The following is a 24,602-nucleotide window of genomic DNA, read 5'->3' on the forward strand; positions in this document are numbered from 1 at the left end:
ACATCAGGTAGGATTTGATACAATGTTTTTTTTTTTTTGTGTGTAAACCTTCTTTACAAAACAAGAACTCTCTACTGCTAATGTGTAGGCTATGGTCAATATTGGCATTACAGTAGTCTACAAGTTTCCTATATAGGTAATAAAATTCAAAGACTAACATGAGTAGGTGTTAAGTTACATCTAATTGCTTTATATTATTTTAATAGTATTTGATTTTTTTAGATTCAGAATATATTAATGTAGCTATTAGTGTAGAAATGGTGCAGATTTCTGTCTTATTCATTTTTGTGTTGTGCTAGGCAGGGGGGCCGCTAGGGGGGTGAAAGTTAGGGACGATTCTAAGGACCCACCACTTTTGGGGGCCTCATTCTTTCATAGGACCAAAATTTGCTGGCGGCACCCCTGGTGCTAGGTTTTAAACTTAAGTTTTGAAAAGAGTATGTAAACATGCAAATTGGCCCTTATTGAATTTTTGGTGGTGTTTGTGTCTATGTGACAAAAGAATGAATGTAAATTGAAAGATGTCATTAATTATTGAACACATTTTGTGCGATCAATGATATATGATCCACAGTTTAGCCACTTAAACTTCAAAGAGTTTTGAAAAAGTGACCTATTGAGAAAATGTGTCCAAGCGATTGTAAAAAATAAATAAAAAGTAGTTTAATAATACCACATAACAGCGTTATTGTCCGTTGGTATAGACACTGATATAGTTATCGTTCTTGGTGTCAAAGGGCCTCAACTGCAGAAACTGCCAAGCAGTGAACGAATCTTTTGTAAACAGAACAGATTCAAAAGATTCGAGTCACTTGAGAGATTAATCAAAATCCCTGTTCAGTCTAGCTTTGGTGCCTGTGGTGTCTCCTTCTTTCAGTTTTGTTTCTCAAACAGCATGGAGTTTAATGAACATTGCAGGACTGCAGAAGTGTCCCGCGAACATCACTGCAAACTGCATCTTCTGTGAACAGCAGACATACACCACTATGCGAGCAAAAGCTATTATTTTATATCACTTCGTTGACATCTAGTGGCTGCCCATCATGTCTTACCAAGTTTACTTCACTGGACCGCTTTCATTGATTAAGAAAGTAATAATTATTTGACTGTATTCTAATCTTACCCGATAGTCTTTCTCCACAGAAGACCGATGTGTTTTGTCATGCGAATCCAAATAAAACTAATTTAATCCTTTCGGGCAATGCAATGCGCTGCTCGATTTGCATCCAATCAGAGAGCAGAACTTTTTGATTGGCACTTGAATTATCCAATTGGAGCTTCGCTCTCTTGAGGTATGATGGATCTTAACAACTGTGATTCCTTAGTGGGGCTCTAGTGGTTTCCTTAGTGGGGCTCTAATGGTTTCACAGAGTTGTTATGTGTGGAGAGGAACAAAAACTTTAAAGAATAATTTATTTTTTACTGTGCTATGCCATACAATGTTTGTCTGAAGATCATCTGTTCAACCAGCTTAAATGAGTAAGTTGTTTTAATTCTACTTTCTTTTATTTTGAGTTATAAAACTACTTTTAATTTCAGCCCAGTTATCAGGTTTATCAAAACATATTGAATTATATATATGTATGTAATATGTATAACTCTGGATATATATATATATATATATATATATATATAGAGAGAGAGAGAGAGAGAGAGAGAGAGAGAGAGAGAGAGAGATTAAACAGTTAACATACACACATTTGTTTGGTAGAAATGTAAGTGAGGAAAACCTGGTATTCTCTGTAAACGGTACATCTATTCACATTATGTTTGTTGTCCTTTAGGTGAGATGGACATTAATGCCTGTCCACCACCATCTCCTGAGACTCTCATGGAGGATAGAGCTACCCACAAACGTCTCAACCCTCCTGTGCCATCCACCAAATCCATTCCTGGCACTGAGACGGCTGGCCCCCCGTTCTCCAAATCTGGCAGCCCGGACCGACCCTCTGAATCCCCTTCTTTAACTCAAGATACTACTTTAAAACACCCTAATGTTAAAACCTTTCCAGCCAAACCAGCACCTGAGAAACCAACACCAGTTAAACCAACCCCTGCATCAACACATATCTCTAAAACTACTCCAACAATGCCAGCTCCATCATCATCATCAAAATTAACACCATTAATATTATCTTCTCCCAATAACCCATCTACATCCAGCATGACCATGTCTGCTGATCCTACTCCTCCTGAGGGTTCATCGTCCACCACCAAAACACCTGCAGCGGGCTTAGGTAAAATCCCCCGTCAACGGAGCTTTTTGGCTGCAGCCCAAAAGGTGATTATGCAGGAGAAATTAAGAAAGGATGAGGAGCAATCCAAAGATGAAGAATTTGGTAAGTGAAGCTTTGCATTATAACTAATACATTTAAAAAAAAATGCTAAAAGACAATGTGATGACTTGTTTATTTCTTTGTATGATACAATTTCAGTATGATTTCCAGTTTTCTTTGTCGCATTTGACTTTATGAATCTATTTCTTAACATGTTGAAACACTTATTTTGGTTGATATTTATAGGCCCGGTTTCACAGACAGGGCTTAGACTAAGCCAGGATTAGACCATAGATCAATTAGGACATTTAAGTAATTTTTATAAACATGCTTAGAAAAAAACATTACCGATGTGCATCTTAAAACTAAAAAGGCACTGATATATTTTTAAGATCAGTCAGTGCAAGTTTATTTCAGTGGAAACAGCTCAGACTTACATTTTAGTCTAGGACTAGTCTTAAGCCCTGTCTGTGAAACCAGGGGTTAATGTACCATTTTAATGTCATTTCTTGATATACATTCAGTATGCATTACACTAAAGGAATGCATCTGACCTAGGGTCACCAGTGGGTCATGCTTGTGTGTGTGTGTTTTTATCTTCTCCAAGAACATAAATCCTATTTTTAGCACAAACCAACGTGCTTCTGATGAGACTAAAATCAGAGGAATATACATTTATTTACTCATAGTCTGGTTTTGCTTTTCTGGTTTGGTTTTGGCCAGTAATGTCAGAAAGTAATGGATATGTCAACCCTGAAGTATGATGAGTTATGTAACTTGCAATTTTCATTCAGATGCAATTAATATCTTTGGGATTATACTGGGGCCATACATTAAATCAGTGACAAAGAATCAAGTGATACAATTGGCAGGAAACTACTGATAAACTATATGTTCAGTAAAATGTCTTCATCTTTTCAGAAATACTTAAGTCCTTGTTTCCACTCATTCCATTTGGATTGTTCGGTAACTTTAATCAACATTAAAGCATGATCAGACTATTACAATAGGACCTCATTATTCACCATGGATCTGTAGCACAGATGAGCATAGCTCATTTATTTAGAGCGAAATAGGAGGATTGTTGTTGATTCATTAAGACTTCAATCAGTTTAAAATCATGTAAAATTGATGTTAACCTAATTTTAAGTCACTCTTATCTCTCCTAGATGATTTGGATGAAGAGCTAACTTTTGAGGAGCTCCTGGAGAAAGCTGAAGCTGGAGACCCTAGAGCACAGAGTAGAGTGAGAACTTGAAAACACATGTCATAATTGAAATAATATTAAAATAGTCATAATGAAATATCATGACAATGTGAAATTGATTACTAAATATGACCATTTATTAGAACTTCTAAAATGTAAAAGTGGACTGAATCCTGTTCGGCAACTGGATTTCTTTCTTTGAAGAGCTCGAAATTGGGTTAAGCACAAACACAACTATCACAGTTAATACTTATAAACTGACTGTGATCAGTGATTCAGTGAACATTGTGTCATGGTTTTGGAACTGATTGTGAAGGTATTGTTTGCTTTGTGCGAAGCTGTTCTTCACTGGCCTATACAATGCGATGAGTTTTTGTAATATTATAGCTATACGACTTTAAACAATCTACAGTGTATTTTGAGGTACAGATTCAATTCTGTAGTGATTTTGTCTCCCCGTGGTTGACAGCATGTCCTTTCTGGTGTTGTCATTAGTGTGTCTATTTTCAGCTTTCTGGAAGATGAGCCCAGCCTCAATATAACTCAAATGCTCCTGCATGCATGTAGGCTACACATTCTCACACAGTCAGAGCAAATGTGTCTGAAAATACAGACTCTGCTGACACATACTGTAAACACGTACATTGTAAGATGAGCCCTGACTTTTCTTTGAGTAGCCTACTCTACTTTCCCTTTCCTCTAAAATGAATTCCACACATATACCTTTTCTCATTAATATTTGATTCATTAGGATCAAGATATCAGGGCATAGAGCATGATAGGAGATGGAGATAAGTCTAGTAGATGGGCCAAACATTTGACAGCATAATTCAGTTTCTGTTAATGATTTTGCACTAATCTGTCATGGTGTTGGTAAAGGCATACTTTAAAGCTCTTACTATGGTTTAATAATACCATGGTTTAACATTTAGGCTAAGATTAGATATGGTTATATGATACTCTGTCTATCTTTGAGTCTCTGGGAAATTAGGCCACTTAGGATGTTCATCAAAACATGGTACAGGGACTGATGGGTAATGTAGTCAGTTGTGCATAATGTTGTAATCTAAGCAAACTGCACTCTAAAGATATTTGTATTATTATGCTCAAAAGTTCTTTAGGTGTTTCTAGAGGTAAGCAGTGACATTTAACTCTCACAAAAAGGATTTTTGTATTGCGTTGTATTTATTTATAATGTGTATTATTTAATGTGTTTGCTGTAGCTTGGTAAACACTACCTTAAACTGGCAGAAGAAAAAGACACAGAGACAAATAACCATAAAGCTGTTGAATGGTTGGTGAAGGCAACAAAACAAGGTCGGAGAGATTCTGCCAGACTACTTCAGAAATGCTGGATCCAAAATAAAGGTGAGTGGAAGCTCTGAGAACTTGCCCTCAATTGCTTCAATTATGTCAATGTAATCTGAAGATTTGTTGAAACGTTCATTGATACATACATCACATATGGATTCTTTTTAAAAATTTCTACTGGCAGGCATCACACCAGAGAACACACAAGAGGTGAGAAAGCTGTCCTCAGAGAGTAAGTTTGAACAGGCAGTAAGGAGAGCAGCCATGACCATGTATTGGAAACTCAATCCTGACAGAAAGACGAAAGTAGCCATGTCTGAGATGCTGGAGAATGTCAGCCAGGTCAATACTGTACCAGGTAATTCATTTCTTTCTTTTGTTAATTTTATGCAATGGTTAATTTTTCATTCTTGTTGTTTACCTTAAAAACTGAAACAAGTGTCATTTTGACCAAATGTTGATTTCTAGGAGGCTTATATTTTTATATAAACATGAACGGTAACACTTTACAAAAAGTTAGTTAATTTAATAATGTATAGTTCACCCAAAAATGAAACCAGATTTAATTTAGGCTTTTATTCACATATAAATATTGATCAGCGAACATAAACAGACGCTCAACCGAACCTGCTTGACGAGCAAGAACAAACCTCATTGGCTCTAGAGGAAGCTCAAACGTGCTGCGTAACACAGGAGAACGAACCTCATTGTTTCTCGCACGTGAAACGAACAAGCTTGAGCGAACACACAACTGATGTGTGAGTTGATGAATGTTTTTGTGAATAAAAGCCTAAATCCAATCTGGTCATCATATAAAGCGATAGTGTCTCTTCAGAAAATGTTGGTCTAAACCGCTCAATTCATATGGATTGGTTTTACGATCTCTTTATTAACTTTTCGAAGCATCAAAGTTTCAGTTGCGTAGCTGTCAATGGAGAGACAGAAAGCTCTCAGATTTCAACAAAAATATCTTCATTTGTGTTCCGAAGACAAATGAAAGTCTTACGAATTTGGAATGACATGAGGGTGAGTAATTAATGACAGAATTTTAATTTTTGGGTGAACTATCCCTTTAACTAATGTTAACAACTGAAACCTTACTGTGCTACTGAAATAAATGTAACATGTCAACTTGTAGTAACTCTTAATGACTTCTATGTTACAGGTGAAGCTTCTGTATGTGGTGTAACACCCAGCATTTTTTCTCAGAGGAAAATTCTTGAGACAATGGTGTCTAATGAATGTAAGTGTACATACTGTATATGTGTATATGCAAATACAATACACTGGATCATGTTCTGAAGGATGGTGAAAACAAAAAAGTCTTCTTCCTTTTACAGCTGGCTCTAAGTATGTGGATGCGGAAGATTTTGTGGAGATGACAAAAAAGTTCACAGAAGGCATTGCGTGCACTCCCACACGGAGCACCTCAAGCGTAGATGTAAAGGGAGAGGAGACTTTAAGGAAAAGTGATGCAGCCTCATTTGATACGGTGAGTTTTTTTTTATTTTCTTCAAAGTTGTAAATTAAACTAAGATTATTGTTTTACAACAGTGGTTCCCAAATCTGCGTACCCTTAATACTGCACATTTTTGATGTCTCTCTTACACACATCTAACACACATATTTGAGATCTTGGGCTGCATCCGAAATCGCATGCTTTCTTGAGTAGGTACTTATTTTGAATAAGTTTGCGAGCGCTAAAAAAGTATGTTCTTTATAGTATGAATCTGTGTAGTATGAATGTAACCCGAATGTACTACATTCGCCATGTTGCCACTGTCATGTGACCTACCAGCTTCAGTTGTGTCGCTTCACTGCCATACACAAATCCTCTCCCGTGGCCTCATGGGATAGTAAAGTGTCCATCGTATGTGCACTTCAGAATCTCGCCGGAAGAAGTAGGTCATCTGGGTACTTTTTGCCTACTCTCTTATGAGTACTGTGAATTCAGACATACTTCTTTTGTCGCACACTGTTTTTTGCCAACTTAATAGTAGGGAAGTATGTGATTTCGGATGCAGCCTTGGGGTCTTTACTAATGAGCCAATGAGTTGAATCAGGTGTTTGATTAGGGAGACATCTAAAATGTGCACTGCAGGACGAGGATTGACATTTTTTATCATAAATTTAATGTTTAATTCAGTTTTACTTTGCATTGTATTTATATACTTAAAAAATCAGAAAATTTGCTAAATTTCTTCACCAAATTTGTTCAATGTATGGAAGAAGACTTCATATAACAGCAATTTTTCAAAGCATTGATTAAAATAGGTGTTTTATAAATATATAAGCGATAACCATTTACATGTCCTTGAGAAAGGCATTTAAAAGATATAATTTCCTCACCTTAATGTTGTTCCAAACCTGTATGACTTTTGTGGAAAACAGAAGAAAGTTTTTGACCATATAATGAAACTCAATGGGGTTCAAAACGACACTGGATCCCATTGCTTTGAATGGACGAAAAACAGATTTTTTTTTTTCGAAATATATCTTCTTTTGAGCTTTGTAAATTATGACATCATTTTTAATTTTGTGTGAGCTTAAAGTTCCACCAACGGGAGTTTAATGCAAGTTGCTAAAATCAGCTGCTAAATGACAGCTTGCTACTCGTTTATGCATCAAAATCAAATCTTTGCAATGGTTCCAAAAGATCTTGAAGAGTAAAAATTGCTACTGTTTTCATGCAGAAAAAAAATGAATTGGCCTCCGCTGCTCATAAGCGCCATCGAAAGTCTAGTTGGGGAATGACGAGCAGTGGGATGATACTGGCTTCCAGACGCAGCGGTGCGATAAAGAGAGCCCTGGACATAAAAGCCCACTTCTTGGTGAAAAACAAATAAACCAAATTTATATACAAATGTTTGCTTGACAGCCACCATTGATGTAACTATTTAACAAACTTCGGTTTGACACAAATAAAATATCACTCTTGTAATGTCCTTCCTTTCCCTGCAGGGTCTGCAGTACCCCCTTCATGCCATTATTGAGATGAAGGAACATTTAATTGACTGGGCATCTCGTGCTGGCGTCCAATGGCTGAGCACCATCATCCCAACACAACACGTCAATGCTCTTATCTTCTTCTTCATCATCTCCAATCTCACCATTGATCTGTTTGCCTTCATCATCCCGCTCCTCATCTTCTACCTCTCCTTTATCTCCATGGCCATCTGCACACTGAGAGTCTTCCAGAGCAGCAAAGGCTGGGAGAACTTCCGTGCCTTCACCGCCCTCCTCACACGCTTCGAGCCCACCTTAGACGTGGAGCAAGCGGAGACCAACTTTGGCTGGAACAACCTGGAGCAGTACCTCTACTTTATGATATCCGTGTTCTTTGTGATCTTCAGTTTCCCAGTTGCAGATAAAGGCTGGATCCCATGTTCAGAGCTCTCCACGGTAGCCATCTTCTTCACAGTACTGAGCTACATGAGCCTGGGCTCGTCTACAGCAGCGTACGCTCGAAGGGCGTTCATCATCGAGGTGGCTTCATCTTTGTGTGCCTTGACCAACAAGTTGCCAAAGGAAATGGTGATGGCCAGGATGCTGGGACATATTTTCACAACCATCCCTCTAGGAGAATCAGTGGTGGTGGAGCTCAGTGTACCCTGTGTGCTCTACATCTACCTTTTCTACTTGTTCTTCAGGTGAGGGGAATGGTTTCACATAAACCTAGTAAAGGGAATGTATATGCTATACATTCTATTGGATTGGACAGGGGTTATTATCATTAACTACATCCAAAACCAAAACTACTATAAACCTTTTTGTTAATTAAAAATGAAATAAAATGAAATATAAATATTGGATGAAAAACTAAACAGAAAATGTAATATGTTGCTTTGGCAACGAAGTTTAAGTTAAAGCTAAATAAACAAAAACTAAAACTGAAATAAAAAATAAATTGTAACGTAATAGTAATAAAGTATTAAAAACCAAAGCACATAACAAAATGACTAAACAACAAACAAAAATTGGAATGAAAAAATAAAAAACAAATTGAAAATACGAATAAACACTATAATAGTAGATAAATAATAATAAATAACACTAGATTGGATGTGGGGGAACCATTTGCAGTGTCTATAACAAAGAAATAGTTATTTAGACATTTACTTTTTTATCAATTTAAATGTATAGATTTATACTTAACATTTTTAATGTCTAATTTTTCAATATTTATGTAAAAATCACACATGCATTTGTTTTTCATCGAATGAAAGAAATTGCAATAATTACTGGAATTACTATAATTGTACAAGAAATTAATAGAAAGTTTTGCTGGAAAAGGAAGGCAACAAAATGTATGTACATTATATAAAAAAATTAAGTATAGCACTGACCCAAACATATTCATTTTAACATGATATATTATGATATTGGTGCTTGAATATGATGACCATACCTAACTGTTTCTCTTTTTTTGGCCTTTATAGTATGGCACGCATGAGGGGATTCAGAGGGACGTACTGCTTCCTGGTGCCGTATCTAGTCTGCTTCGTGTGGTGCGAGTTCTCTGTGGTCCTGCTGCGGAATTCCACCATCATCGGCCTTATCCGCACCTGTGTCGCCTACTTCCTCTTCCTGTTCGCATTACCTGTCTTGGCTATGGGTCTGATGGCGATGCTGCTGATTCAGGTGGTCAAGTGGTTCCTGGAGCTGGAGTTGACTAAAATGCTGGTGACGCTGGCAGTGTGCGCCGTCCCAGTGATGCTGCGGCTTTGGACTCGATTCAGCCTCTCCATTCTAAACGTCTTCCGTTCCATCACCTACAGAGGCCCAGTGAAACTGATCCTCCTGTGCATCACTTCTGTGATTTTTCTCTGCGGCGTCTATGTCTATAATGCTGAAGGTCTGAAGGTTTATAACTCCACACTCACCTGGCAGCAATATGGTACACTGTGTGGCCCACATGCCTGGCAGGACCACGGGATGGCTCAAACACAGCTCCTCTGCAGCCATCTGGAAGGCCATCGTGTCACGTGGACAGGAGTGTTCCGTCGTGTTCGCGTTGCTGAGAAGGAGAACGGAGCACAGTCCATTATAAACATTCTACCGGTGTTCATGGGCGACTGGTTGCAGTGTCTCTACGGTGAGGTTTATCCGAAGTGTGAACCAAAGAATAATACGTCTCCGGTTGTGAATGTCACGGACGTCGTCCCAGAGCCTGTCAACACCACAATGCTGTTCCTCCAGCAGGAAGAGGACGAGCTCTGTCGAATAAAGGAATTTGCTAGACACCAATGCCACGTTAAGCGCTTCGACAGTTACCGCTTTGAGGTGACGGTCGGCATGCCGGTGGATGGGGTCACAAAACTCGACGATCCGGCAGCTGACATTCTCCTAATGGCAAGCCACGAGTTTAGACAGGTGCTTCTTAACCTCGACCCAGGCAGCATGGTAGAGTTCAGCACAAAGCTGGAAGGGAAGTTGGGTAACAAACTACCTGCATTTGAACTGAAAGCCATTCACTGTCTGGACTGCAGCTCCTCATTGGTGCCTGAGGGACGACAGGTCAAGATTGAGCGCAACTGGAGGAAAACCATGCTGAAAGCCATTAAATTTGCATTTGACTTTTTCTTTGCTCCGATTCTTTGTGCTAGGATCAATGTGTAAAAAAAGAAGTGGAAGGAAAGATGAGGGATGTGTAAATCTGAATCGCAGTCAAAGTGATTGGAGATTTTTCCTATGGGATTTTTCTAGGATGAATTTGACGATTAAACTCCAAAAACAGTTTGCGCATTTTTTTTAAAATATATAAATGATACATTCTTATATTGAATCAGAGATCTTGTATTATTGTTGTGGCATTGAGAAAATTATAATTTTTTAAATATTAGGCCGATACCCCTTTTCTGTTGCTGTTATAAAATTGAGCATGCTTTGATATTCAATCGGTTAACACCTTAACTTTCATTAGTCACAAACATTTTATGATGCATCCATAATCCATGTAAAATACACTGAAATATGAGTATTATTAAGATTCATGACAGTTCTATTTTTAAGTACATTATAAAATGCTTTGCATATCAGTAGTTGTTTAGTTAGTTGTTTTATCCAATGAGTTTAAAGTTTGTCATTCCATATTTTATTCACCATTTTTTTTTTAGTAAGCTTTGCTCAAATTAAAATCCAACATGTGCAAGATGATGAAAAACTGAGATGTTTATATAGAAAACCAATTAGAAATCAGTGCATTTTTTTTAAACCACCAGATCTATGTAACCACCAGATTTAATCTAAGAACCACCATTTCTGACCTTTTTTTTTTTTCCAAAGCTTCAGAAATTCAGTCTGACCTTTGCAACCCAAATGATTAAAGCACATGTCAAATGATTACGATCCATGTGCAATGGATCTTTATTCACATTTTTTGATGTTTTTGTTGCAAATTTATATTTGTCATGAATAAGAATGCATGAAAAAACTTTTGTTTAGTATTTAGAATATTTATCAAATGAAGTGTGTTTCTGTAAACATGAGCCGTTTCAATTTTTTTTTTTTTTTTTTTTTGAATTGTCTACATTATTCATAAAAATCTACATACACCCACACAGCATGTTCAAACTTCTTTGTTGTTACTTTGTTGAATGGAAAAGCCATCTTCACAGAGATATTTTCCTTAAAGGTCCTATGACAAGTAGATGTAAAACCTGTTTACAGTATCTCTGGGATTATACTTTTATTTTTGTGAAAATGTGAAAATGAATAAAATAATATAAAAAAAATCACTATAAGCATGTCAGATTTGTGTGTACATGTTTTTCTATCCCGGTGGGGACTTCAACCTGAATGCACACAAACTCATGGGGACTCGTGTCACAGTGGGGACCTAAATTAAGGTCCCCATGGGTACACAAGCTTATAAATCATACAAGAATGAGTTTTTTTGGGAAATGTAAAAATGCAGAAAGTTTTCTGTGAAGGGTAGGTTTAGGGGTCAGGCTAGTGTAAGGAGATAGTATATACAGTTTGTACAGTATAAAAACCATTAAGTCTATGGAGAGTCCCCACAAAGATAGTGAATCAGACATGTGTGTGTGTGTGTGTGTGTGTGTGTGTGTGTGTTAAATACACAGAAGCAGACAAGAGAGACTGAGAAACAGCACTATGACAAAAACAGTATAATCTAAGTGGGTATACTGAGATCATTAATTTAATCACATTCTTCCATTTGCCTCTTTTATTTTTCCATTAAGTGTAAATAGAATATGTTTAGGCATCATAGATATACACATTAGTAACACTGGATAATGATAAACATGCGTTTTTGTGTATGCTTGCATGTATAGGCCTATTTGTGTACGTGTCTGTGTGTGTGTGAGAGAGAGAGTGTGTGTGTGTGTGTGTGTGTGTGTGTGTGTGTGTGTGCCCTGAAAAACTCAAGCCATTATTCCCTGGTTGCAATGTGAATGTGAGTGTGTGTTTCACTGCATGTCTGAGAGGAAAGCATGAAAGAATTCATAATGGCGGAAGGCCTATCGCCATAGTAACAGGATGTAAGAGAACGAAAGAGTGAGAGAGAGAGGGGAACAGAGTGAAAAAGCAGAGAAGCATTGTCTCAGGGTACAAAAATGATGTGAATGAACTACAAATGTAAAAATAAGAGTAAAGAGACTGATTGCAAGAGGCACAGCCTCTTGACACGTAGAGCAAAGAGTACTAGAAAAATGGAACAAGGAAACGCGTGAACACCGGAAAAGACAGAAAAGGGGTGAAGTTAAGGAAAATGAGAAAGCAAGCAAGCAAGCTCGCTCGTCAGTTTGAGAGCACCCCGTTAACATCGTAACACTTTAAAAATGGATTCATTAAAAGCACATGTTTGACAGTTACATTCATTCAGCCTTTTTCATATAGCAAAAACAATCACTGACCTCCGTGTCATAGTCTACAAAGACAACCCCAACAATTCATTACCACATCTACACCAAACAAACAGTCACCCTTAAGCTGAATGGCACCTTAAATGAAAGAGAACCCGCTGTGTTCTTTCTACAGTGGATAGAGACTTACATGTACACCTGTGTGGTCACTGAAAACACAGTGTGCTGAGAGATTCATATTTAGAAATGGAAATTTACTAGCTGGTACATATTGGATTGTTCCAGATTCAATAAAAGTTAAGCTATTTGGCATGTTGTTAATGACCAAAAAACATAATTTTGACACATCCTCAACTATTTTGATGCACTCACAATGGAAGTCTAGGGAGTGTGAACTTGTGAAGGCATTGAAATTCAAAGTTTTGAAAGTATAGCCATAAAATAGCATTATACATGTTAAAATGAAACTAATAAATCTGATCTAATAAATTATTAGCTTTGCCTGTGCTATCATAAATCATATTTTTCAACTCCTGACCTGTCGTCACCACATAAAGCTGGTAAACCTGGTAACTTGCGCAAGGACCATAAAAAGGGACAGGAATTGCATTGGCAGTGTTGGGGAAGTTACTCTAAAAAAGTGATTAATTACTAGCTAATTAATTACAGTGTATTAGATTACTGTACTAATTGCTCTCTAAAAAGTATTGCATTACTTATTACTTTCTAAATCCCATATCATCCTCAACCAGTTGAACAATACAAGGATAGACACGAAACTGCACTATTAATTCTATCAAGTAAATAATACACAATTGCATAAATTATCAAAGTGTGTAAAAGGAGGTTATGTTAAAAACATATATTTGAACATTAGACGTTGAATTTTGATGTTAAATCCATTTTTGTTTGATATAGAATTGTTCTAGTCTATACAGTATGTAATGCAATTACACCTGAAGTAACTGTAATTAAATTACAGAATAATTAAGAGTAATCCAATACTTTACTTTTTCAAGGGAAAAGTAATTAAATTACAGTTATTACACCCATTACATTGGTAATGCATAACCAAAAGTTAATTCTTACAAATAAAGGTTTTATAAGGGGGTTTTCACAGCAATGCCATTGAAGATTTGGGTTCCCCAAAGAAACAGTTCTTAAAATAACCTTATTTTTTGTTTCTCTAAATGTGAAAAACATTTTAGAACTTTTTTCCACAAGTGTGTGGGCATACCTGTAGGTCAGAGTCTTTACAATTGGTTGCCCATTACGACCTGCAGCTATACCTTTCTCTTTTTCCATTATAAAGAACCTTTTGTGCAATGTAAAGGTTCCATGAATGTTCTTCATGGAACCATCAATGCAAATAAAGAACCTTTATTTTTAAGAGTGTTTATTCATTTAGAAGAGTGTCCCACATCTAAAAGGAGGATTTAGACTTTATAGCTGAAATAAGCACACTTTGTTGGTGGTTCTCAAACAGGGGGCCTCATTATGACTAATAATAAAATAGTTTTTTATATTTTAGTTTTTTTCTTTAAAGAACCAGTATTATCACAATCTTGGGAAACCTGGAAATATGAGGACATCTAATTTTAAAAGTGTGACTTCTAGACCTGAAAAAGTCATGTAAATGTAAAAAATCTTAAAATTCATTATAATGCACATACACACTCAAATATTTTATCGGGTATGCATTATAAGTAAAAAAAAATATTTTTTAATTCTTATCCCATAAATTAACTGGAAAAATTCATGGGTTCTTCGAATATTGTGGACAATCAGTTGTCTTGCAGTCACAAATGTTGAGAACCACCCATATAAGCACTTTAACAAATATAGATTTAACTGCAGACTTCCATTGCCAGTACATTACTTCAGTTAATAATTAAACAAACTGAGGAACATCAGAATTATTGTTTGTTGTAAAGCTTTAGTTTACATTTTGATGCCGGAATATTCCATTAAATTAACCAGCTGATCTCCCATGCAGTCACTACTGTTCAAAAGTTTTTCAGATCGGTAAGATTCCTTTAATGTTTTTAAAAGAAGTCTCTTCTGCTCACCAAGGCTACATTTATTTGATCCAAAATACAGCAAAAGCAGTAATACTGTGAAATATGTTTACAATTTAAAATAATGGTTTTCTATTTGAATATATTTTAAAATGCAATTTATTCCTGTGATGGCAAAACTGAATTTTTAGAATCATTATAGAATATAAAGTTCAAAAGAACAGCATTTATCTGAAATGGAAAGCTTTTGTAACATTATCGTTCAAAGGTTTGGGGTCTGAGAGAAGAAATTAAATTAATACTTTTGTTCAGCAAGGATGCATTAAACTGATCAAAAGTGACAATAAAGGCATTTAAAGCTGTCTATTTCATTAAATGCTGTTCTTTTGAACTTCCTATTCATCAAAGAATCCTGGGAAAAAAAATACACAACTGTTTTCAGCATTGATAATAATAAGAAATGTTTCTTGAGCAGCAAATCAGCATATTAGAATGATTTCTGAAGGATTGCGTGACACTGAAGACTTGAGTAATGATGCTGAAAATTCAGCTTTGCCATCACAGGAATAAATTGCATTTTAAAATATATTCAAATAGAAAACAGTTTTTTAAATTGCACAGATATTTCACAATATTAACGTTTTAGCTGTATTTCGTATCAAATAAATGCAGCCTTGGTGAGCACAAGAGACTTCTTTTCAAAACCGACTGGAAAAACGTTTGATTGGTAGTGTATGTCTGCATTGTTTTATGGCCTGTGGTGCTAAATTTGTCATTTATTTTTCCTACATGATTGTTTAATTTCCTTTTTGAGGGATCCATAGCTACAATCATAAATAAAAAGGCAGTGAGAGGCCAAAGCTGACTAGATCAGAGTTAACTGACCCTAACACATGTCAGTTACCATGCACAGCGCTGCAGGAGGCCCTTTTGAAAGCGTGCAAACAGTGTGATGAGATTGACCAATACCTTTCACTTTCTTGCCATACAGGTGTAAATGTAACTCATCATGAGGTGTAAACCGGTTAAAGACAGTGTTCTGATAAAGTAATGGAGCAATCCTTCTGTTCGGGTACATCTGAGACAAGTATTAGAATTCAAACCTCCTCCAGGTGTGAGATATAGTGATTCGGTCATAGGCATCCATGTTTCCACAAATGGTCAATTCGATGCAAAGTAAAATGAGGGCTCTTAAAGCAGATGCATTGTGGGATAGGTTTTTTTTGGGAAGCACGTGATAGGAAGACTGCTCAGAGCACTCTTGTTACCATGACAACTGGTGTCCATGGCAACCTGGCACAGAGGAGTGGAGCGGTCTCATTCCTAGTCTTCAGCCCAAAGGCACAACCCCTTATCCAAAATCAGCCGTCAATCACAGATCAGAGAAGTCCGGGATTGGCCATCAACAACATCCATCACATATCAAAGGAGTTCGGGATTAGCTGAACATGATGTCAATCGTGAAAATCCACGTACCGTGGCTCATTGGCAACATTCCTGGCGGTGTAATTAACCGAATAGTTATCAGATAAAGTCATTGGCTATACATAACTGCTCTCCTGGAAAGGCTTAGCTGCAAAGTCCATCTGTGTAATTTCAGGGTCTGGCAACTATGTCCACCTCCACAGGACCAATGATGTGTGTGTTTTAAAGGATAAATTTGATATGTGTGCATGGTTTAAATGTGTGCGTCCCTGTGAAAAGCATTACTGTAACCCCTCTACACATCTCTTGTCACTGGTTTTCTGCGTTGACCCTGTCCTGAAAGATATAGAGGTTGTTAGTGGCAGCAATGGCGATGATGTTTTCGGCCGGGTGCCAAGCCATGTGCAGAATCTTTTTAGAGAAGTCCAGACTGTCCACGCCCACATCACCCCTTCGACGGCGGCCCCCGGTGTAAACGCGGCGAGTCCGTAGCACAGCACGCGGTTTACTGCTCTCACGCCACGCCTCGAGGGTTACACCGCGACCGGTCTCGCGATCAAACATCCGGAAAAAACTGTTATACGCTCCTGTCATGATTACACTTGGAGGGGGTACGGTGAGAGACAGCAAAGCATGATGGGTTCAAAACAGAATGGGTATGTGGAGTTAAGAAGAAAAAAGAGAAACAAATGAGCAAACCAATAGGATAAAGACAGTAATGGAAATGCGAGAGAGAAAGTGGAAGGAAGAGAAAGAGGATATGAGTACAAAACAGGAAATATACCTATATTGCATAGAATATGATCATTCAAAGCCTTAGAAATGTTTACCTGTCGTTGCTGTTCCAGACGCACTCAAACTTGTCAAAGATGCAGTCATTTTCATACAAAGAGCAGAGTTTACTTCTTAGGTACTCATGAACCTGACACAGAAGGAAATGTTTAAATATATAATTATTCTAAAATTCTAAAGTGTATTCTAAACTTTGAACACATACATTTATACTAAATGCAACTATAACAGAGTTAAAGACATACTGATGAACAGCAGAATTTGTCTAGATATTTCACTATAAATAAAGTAGAAAGAAAGAATAAAACAGGGACTAAAATCTGTGAATTGTTTATTGAATCTGTTCATTTACATGAACTGGGAATATATTTGATCAGTGTTATTAAAACTAAAACTTTAAAAATTAATTTTCGGTAATTGAAATAAAGTGTAAATAAAATAAAATAAAAATATTACATTAAAAACCTAAACAAAAATTACTAAAACTTAAAGGGGTCATTGGATGCAAAATTCACTTTTATATGGTGTTTGCATATAAATGTGTCTTTGCAGTGTGTGGACACAACCACCATACAATGAAAAAAAAAAAAAAAAATCCATTCACTCCTTTTTTTAATCCTCAAAAAGTCTGAACACTCAATAATCAGTTTGGATTTTCTGAGCACTATGATATCATAATGCTCCCTCAGCCATTCGACACCCCCCATGGAAGAGAGGGGTGGGGTGAGCAGTTGCTCATTATCATTTAAAGAGACAAGCACCGAAACAGGTCACTGTGAAAAAAGCTGTTTTTGAGGAGGTAAAAAGGGTGTTGTTTTACACCAGTGGTTCCCAATTCCAGTCCTCGTGACCCACTGCTCTGCACATTTTGTAGGTCTCTCTTATCTGACACACTCAGTTCAGTTCATGGAGTCTCTCCTAATGAGCTGATGATCTGGTTCAGGTGTGTTAAATAAGGGAGACATACAAAATGTGCAGAGCAGTGGGTTACGAGGACTGGAATTGGGAACCACTGTTTTACACAACCATTGAGGAATTTTATCCAAAGTATATTACAAACTTTACATGAACACCCTAAAGAATGGGCATCCGATGACCCCTTTAAACTGAAATAAAAATATAGCTAATAGCAAAAAAAATTACAATCAAACAAATTATACTAATAAATACTAAAATAGTATATAAATAAAACTAAAATAACACTGGACTTTCCAACACCTCATAGGACTCTTTAGGATTTACTTGAACGAATATAAGTATCCAAGTGTAAAAAGTTCTTATTTTCACATTAAAGAAATCCTCATCAGCTAGAAATAGTTTAGCCTAGCATATGTGTTGGAAATATCACGTGTTCATGCTGTTGTGTAAAGACCTGTATGATACCCACTTGGTAGGTCTCCACTGGGCCCTTCTCCATGTTAAGGTCCCATACTTTGACAGTCAAGTAGTCTCTGGTGAGCAGATAACGTCCACTATGGCTGAACTTAACATCAGAAACTGAAGAGATGATCTCAGAGAAGAAAGATCGATTGCCTGGATCTTCTGGCTCCTCAAAGACTGAGGTAGAGAAAAGATACAGATTCAAACTGAGTTCAGATTCATTTGATATAATTAGGATGGTGCAGCTTTTATCAGCATGATGAGCCTCCATAATGTTTAGCTTCACTTTTTACACTCTAGCCGTCAATCATCAAGTATTTTCGGTTAATCAAAGTCTGCTGGAGAACAGTTTCACAGTTAATGATGGTAATGAAACATTTTCAACACTGTGTTCTGCTTGTGTTTTAATGCAGCTATAAATGTTATTCTCACTACATCTGCTACAGTGCCAATTCCCCCACCAGCAAGCACAGCTTTTCTTCTTAATTGTTTTCACTGTGTCCCGCTGTCTCTCCCACTGCAGCGTTACTTCTAGCTAAGTAAAGAATTCCTCAAATTGAAGATTTAATATAGGCATAAAGAATAGATTAAATGCAAGATTTGGGGATAGTTATAAGACATTTATCTTTCACAATAAGAGGCATTGTATATATCATTATAATTTCAAATAACTGTTTTCTATTTTAATATATATCTATATCTATGGCAAAGCTGAATTTTTAGCACGTCACATGATCCTTCAGAAATCATTTGAATATGCTGATTTGCTGCTACAGAAACCTTTCTTCTTATTATCAAATTTGAAAACGGCTGCTTAATATTTTTGTGGAAAACATGATAAAATTTTTTATTCAAGATTCTAGAATAAAAAGTAAAAAAAAAGAGCATTTATTTTTGTATCTTATATATATATGTCTTTATTGTAACTTTTGATAAATTTACCATGTCCTTGCTGAATAAAATCATTTCTTTTAAATAATTTTTCTTTTACTATCCTCTAAACTTTTGAACGGTACTGTGAGTAATGTAGTCCTTGTGCTTATGAAGTGTATACTTACTTTTGGAGTGCTTGTCACAGAGGGCCGACTCTCTCATGTCACAGAGGCGCAGTGTGCCTTTACTGCTGCTGTATACAAACAGGTGGCAGTGATGTGGGTGGAACTCTGCAGCTGTTATCACCTCCGTCAGGTCCTCCATATTGGCAGGCTTAATGTCCACAATGTCTGAGAAGGGGGAAGAGGTCAAGAAGAGTATCTGATATACAATTTGAAAGCTATGTTTGAGACTCCTGATTCTCTCATGAACGCAGATGTAAGAATGTCCAGAGAATAATGACTTAAAGAGGACACATTATGCCCTTTTAAAGTCTTGATTTTGTTTTTGGGTTCTACTAAAATATTTTTCAAATAATTTTTGTTGCAGCACCTCACTTCCCAATCTGTCAGTAACGCTCTGTTTAGTTCCAGTCTCTATGAAGCCCCTCCTTCTGATAAGCGCAGTATGCTCTGATTGGTCGGCTGGACCAGTGTGTTGTGATTGGTCATCTGCTTTGAGCATGTTTCGGAAGTGCCATGCCCCTTGAAATAACCATAAAATTCAACACACTATTAACGTATTAAGTCAACCAGACCTCACCTATTTTTTTTTTTGCATATGCCTTGGGTGGGAATTATTCAAATGAGGGATATAGTATCATATACATTCACAGAAGAAAATTCAAAACTACAATCGAGGCATTTCAGGGAGTTTAGAAACAGTGCTTCCGGACACTGAGAATACCTCCCTTTGGTGTGGATTTTGTACTTTATAGCTTTGCAGACCTTTTTTCAAGCTGAAACAGTCACATTACGCACTAAAGAAAGTTGAAAATGTAAAAAAAGCATAATAGGTCCTCTAAAAATATTTTGCTTTGTTTCTCACACAAAGCTATTGCATGACTTCAGAAGATTTGGAATATTGTGCGTGAGTCAAATTCACAATTTTTATGGTGCTTTAACTCCTCTTTTGCTCAAAAGCTCCAGTCTCCATTCATTGTAACTACACAAACAAACAAATACATACAAAATAACTCCCTTTGGGTTCCATGGAAAAAGAACGACTTTTAGGTTTGGAATAAATGTTGATTGAATATTCACTTTTAGGGATCACACCTTGCAAGGTTTGAACCAACAACTTCTTTCACTAGGCTGCACAAGGCAACATTAACTGTCAATGTATTATCAATATATTCCAGTTTTACATTGCTAAACGCTCAATGAGTGGTTCACAAAGCTTCATGCGGAAATAGAGATCACATAAGGTCTAACACTGAAAGCACACTGACAGTGGTAGCTTATAAGCTATGCATCATCAGCTCCCTTGATGGTGCAAAGCTCTACGGTTGTATGATTATTATTCTGAGCACTCACACGCACACATACATGTTCATCCGCACATCTACTCAGTAAGCACTATGCATCACATGCAAGCACACAACCTACAATTTTCCTGAAGGCAGCTATTATGTGTTTTAGAAGAGAGCGTTTCCTTGGTGAATTATTTAAATGTTTCCATAGATATTTTATTTCTAGGTCAGAGCCCTTCTCAAAAGAAGAGCAGCTTCGCAATCTGGAACACAAAACCCCTGGATTCAGTCCAGTCACAAGAACGCAAAGAAATAAAAGCAATCCAGTTCAGAAATACTTTTTGCACCATATTCACCCAACTGATGCAACCTTTATGCCTCTGTCCCAATTATTTGGTTTAGTATATAAAGCCAGTGTAAAGTGTAACAAAGACTGCATTTGATATTTTTTCTGTGAATATAGATAGGAGGATAGACATGAAGGATACTGAAGCTTCGGTCGGTGATGTCCAGGTGCCACATGTTGATCCTGAGATCATCAGCCGACAGATATGTCTCGCCATCGCTATTGACTGAGATGGAGTTGACGTGGTAGGTGTGGCCGTTAGCAAAGATTCTCCGTGGCCGCACTTCAACCATCAGGTCAGTGGGCTTCAGGACCGGCACCTGGAAGGAAATTGATTTTTAGCATCAGAGGGCATCACTATGTTACTTATATAACAACTAATACTCATAAGTCATTAACAAACATTATTTAGGTTCGAAATTTCATGTACTTTCAAATATGATTATCATTTTACATATTCATTTGTTTGAAAATAAATTCAAATGAATATGCAAAATTTGATCTATCTGTTTGAATGCATTATATTAACTAGTGATCTTATAACAAATTAATGTTATATATTGTTATTTGGCTAATAAACAGTATACAGTCATTATCGCAGGGTGATCACCCTAAAGGGATTATATTTTGCGATAATACCCGCTGGCTGAAAAGTATCCGGCTTATTACACCACTACTTACCAAATAAATAAAAAACTGGACACTATTGATTTGAGTTATCATTATCATCATGCGAAAAGAAAAAGACAACAGAGTAATATGAGAAACTAGCACAGTTACTGTATGGAGGAAAATTGTTGATAATGACAACGGTCAATTATACAATTTAGCAGTCAATAAACAAAAGATTTACATGACAGAATAGCTCTATCGACCAATAAGAAACATATTCCAGGGAGCTGTGTATATTAAGTTGTTATAGAGCATGACAAAATTATATTCTCTGCAGTGGATTGATCTAATATGCCAGCTGTGAAAATACCCGTAATGAGGTCACTGTGGAGACATCCTTTATTCGCCCTTCTTCGTCCTTCAGATTGTAACCCTCTGGCCGCTTGTCTCTCTCGCTCACCTTCCATAGCTTTATCGTTTTATCTGTTGGAACATACAGTACCTGAGAAATTACCAGCCATTCATTTTTATAACTGAGACTTTCTATACCAAAACATCAATATATATTCCAATGGTTTTGCATGGCATTTTCATGCAAAAGGCCTTGAGAGTCATTGCCCATGCTTATGATACTATAAATAATGGCTTTGTCTTACTTTCATAGAAATGTGTAATGCAACCCAGCTATTTAAATCTAATATCTGGTATTGATTTCTTGCACAGAATAATCACAATCCCTTTTAATATTAGGCCTAAAATTATTTCCCTCTTATAATGTACGGTTCATTTTCTACTTAGGTGGATTAGACAAGTTTAAACCATGATAGACAAGAAGAGGTGTGATTACCATTGGTAGAGAGGAGAAAGTGGGCAGCATTTTGATGTGGCAGCCAGCGGATCTTATTGATCTTCTCCTCAATTTCCAAACTCTTCAGATAGTCAAAGTCCGGTTCGTGACTCTGGAACGTACTGTAGACATTATACTCACCCGATTCTCCCAGCTCCTCACATTCACCTTTAGACTGCATTAAGAAAAAAGACATATACAATGTATATGCTTATGTACATAAATAACAGTCAAAATGTTTGAATTCTCCAATGTATAATTCACAAATGCACATTACTTTAACAGTTTATGCAATATATATGATATATAAGCATTAAATCTCCCAGTATAAAGAAATTCTTACAGTTTTGCTTGTTGTAAATGTCCTCCAAAAGATCAAATAAACAGATGTCTGATCTTTAAATGGGTGAAACTCTGTTTCCATATGAGATGTCTGCAGTCTCATAATAACAATGTGTTTTGTTCAGTATCTAGTTTAAAATCAGGGTAATACATGGAAAATGCACTGATTCAATGTTTCTAACTGTGATCTGTGAACCAGACGGCTCAATATCACAGTCGATATCTGATACGTTGTTTTTATAAAGTATTTAAACCTGATCTATTTTAATTATGTCATAAGGCTCTTTGGGAAATGGAAATTAAAATCACAACATGTATATTTAGTGTCCCATGCTATAGCGCTACAAAACATGCGTAAAAACGAACATATCTAGTATTTTTGGGACAACAGAAATGTTTTATCATTACGACCTTAGATCTTCCCCTCCCCCATCTAATTCACTCTGCTGCTTAAAAAAAACACTACTTTAATTATCAATTATCAATCACCCAGTGTAGTGTTTAGCTCACAGTTTGACCTACCTCTGTCTCTCTCTGGAAGATGACCACTCTCCCCCCCTTATCCCCTGTGGCCAGCAGATCCCCCGTCTGGTTAAACTCCACAGTAGAAATGACATCAGCTACAAAGAAAGAAAGTGGATTGTGTTCATTTCTAAGCGAAAATAGTAAAAAAAAATATATATTTGTATTATAAAATAATGTTATCATAATATTATTGTCATATATATATTTTTTTTATTATTATTATTGTTATTATTATTAAATACTTGTAATAAAAAATGCATTTATAACTATTCTTGTAATTTTCTAACAAAAAAAAAAAAAACATTCTACTTTCTGTAAAATAATATTTGTAGATTTTAGGGATGTGAACAACTGCAGGTGGCAGCACAGTATTTCTATCTTCATAGAAAATATATACAAATTCACACAGAATTGGAATAGATGGGTAGAGAATAACTGCACACCTGGAGCTAAATGCTAATACATTTACATAACAGTCTTGCATGAATATCCCAGCTAAAAATATTTTACGGTACAAATTACCTGAAGTAATATAAGTTCATGAGTATGTGCTAGCACAGCACAACTGTGGTTTTGTCGACGCAAACACTTTTAGTCAAGAGCCTCATCTGGGCATATGGCTTCACATTGTACACCCTAATAGTTGATAAACGGCATGCTCTTGCTCCTGCCAGTACAATGATGATGACACTTTATAAAAACAGCTTGGCTTGCTCCTGATAAAGCATTCAGTAACATGATTATGGCAAGGCCTGCAAAAGACACAAATGTTTCCTAAACAATTTAAGGACTAATGTGCAAGTGCTTGAATGGGGAAGTTAAAACACTCGCTGATTCTCTTCAAAATCAAAAGAATATGCTTTAAAATGAAATGCAAGACTATCTTGGTTCTGTTTGCACAAGCATTATTCTGGATGGCTTACAGCACCCAATAAAAATAATTAGTCTCACTAATGCATGCTGTAACCAAATAACAAATGTGATGTGGGACCAGGTGACCAAAGTCTGATGAGTCAGCTGAATATTTAGAAGACCTTACCGCACAGCTGCTGAGATCAAGGTTATATTCAGGACTTCAGAAAGGTGAACAGGATCAAATAACAGTTGAGTGTGTGTGTGTGTGTGTATGTGTGAAGATGGAGTGTTCATGCAGGTGTGTGCACATACCTTCTGTGACATAGTCTCGGAGGAAGCTGTGATTGATTTTGGGGCTCTCACTGTCCTCACCCATCGGAAGCAGCGGAGTGCGTAAGCGCGCCCGTCCGGAGCAGAGCCGTCCAATCCGTGCTGTCCCACCCCCCCGGTGCTTTGCCCATGCTGCTGCGGCCTAGCAGAGTAGCCTGCCGCA

At 36.8% G+C, this 24,602-nt stretch overlaps 2 protein-coding genes across 2 annotated transcripts; one reads left to right on the forward strand and one right to left on the reverse strand.

Moving 5' to 3' along the window:
* Window positions 1-1,334: 1,334 nt before the first annotated feature.
* wfs1a (Wolfram syndrome 1a (wolframin)) lies at window positions 1,335-10,508 on the forward strand. The gene is made up of 10 exons (XM_084402182.1): window positions 1,335-1,479; window positions 1,785-2,339; window positions 3,446-3,522; window positions 4,707-4,851; window positions 4,979-5,152; window positions 5,960-6,037; window positions 6,135-6,286; window positions 7,488-7,625; window positions 7,756-8,444; window positions 9,234-10,508. The coding sequence occupies exons 1-10, from the start codon at window positions 1,476-1,478 to the stop codon at window positions 10,411-10,413; spliced, it is 3,192 nt and encodes a 1,063-aa protein (XP_084258308.1). The 5' UTR covers window positions 1,335-1,475; the 3' UTR covers window positions 10,414-10,508.
* Window positions 10,509-15,452: 4,944 nt separating this feature from the next.
* ppp2r2ca (protein phosphatase 2, regulatory subunit B, gamma a) lies at window positions 15,453-24,602 on the reverse strand. Its single transcript, XM_084402199.1, has 9 exons — window positions 24,422-24,602; window positions 23,252-23,349; window positions 22,388-22,562; window positions 21,911-22,023; window positions 21,071-21,248; window positions 19,297-19,461; window positions 18,246-18,415; window positions 16,897-16,988; window positions 15,453-16,667 (listed from the first exon to the last, which is right to left on the reverse strand). The coding sequence occupies exons 1-9, from the start codon at window positions 24,483-24,485 to the stop codon at window positions 16,376-16,378; spliced, it is 1,347 nt and encodes a 448-aa protein (XP_084258325.1). The 5' UTR covers window positions 24,486-24,602; the 3' UTR covers window positions 15,453-16,375.

Source organism: Rutilus rutilus (assembly GCF_951802725.1).
Source record: "Rutilus rutilus genome assembly, chromosome: 2".
NCBI lineage: Eukaryota > Metazoa > Chordata > Actinopteri > Cypriniformes > Leuciscidae > Rutilus > Rutilus rutilus.

Coding starts and splice junctions, on each gene's coding strand:
- wfs1a (XM_084402182.1), top strand. Junction 3,523..4,706: donor ACCCTAGAGCACAGAGTAGA/GTGAGAACTTGA, acceptor TGTTTGCTGTAG/CTTGGTAAACACTACCTTAA. Junction 4,852..4,978: donor ATGCTGGATCCAAAATAAAG/GTGAGTGGAAGC, acceptor TTCTACTGGCAG/GCATCACACCAGAGAACACA.
- ppp2r2ca (XM_084402199.1), bottom strand. CDS start 24,485: ATGGGTGAGGACAGTGAGAGCCCCAAAATCAATCACAGCTTCCTCCGA. Junction 19,462..21,070: donor CATCACCGACCGAAGCTTCA/GTATCCTTCATG, acceptor CCCCCTTCTCAG/ACATTGTGGACATTAAGCCT. Junction 18,416..19,296: donor CTGTGACAAGCACTCCAAAA/GTAAGTATACAC, acceptor TCTCTACCTCAG/TCTTTGAGGAGCCAGAAGAT.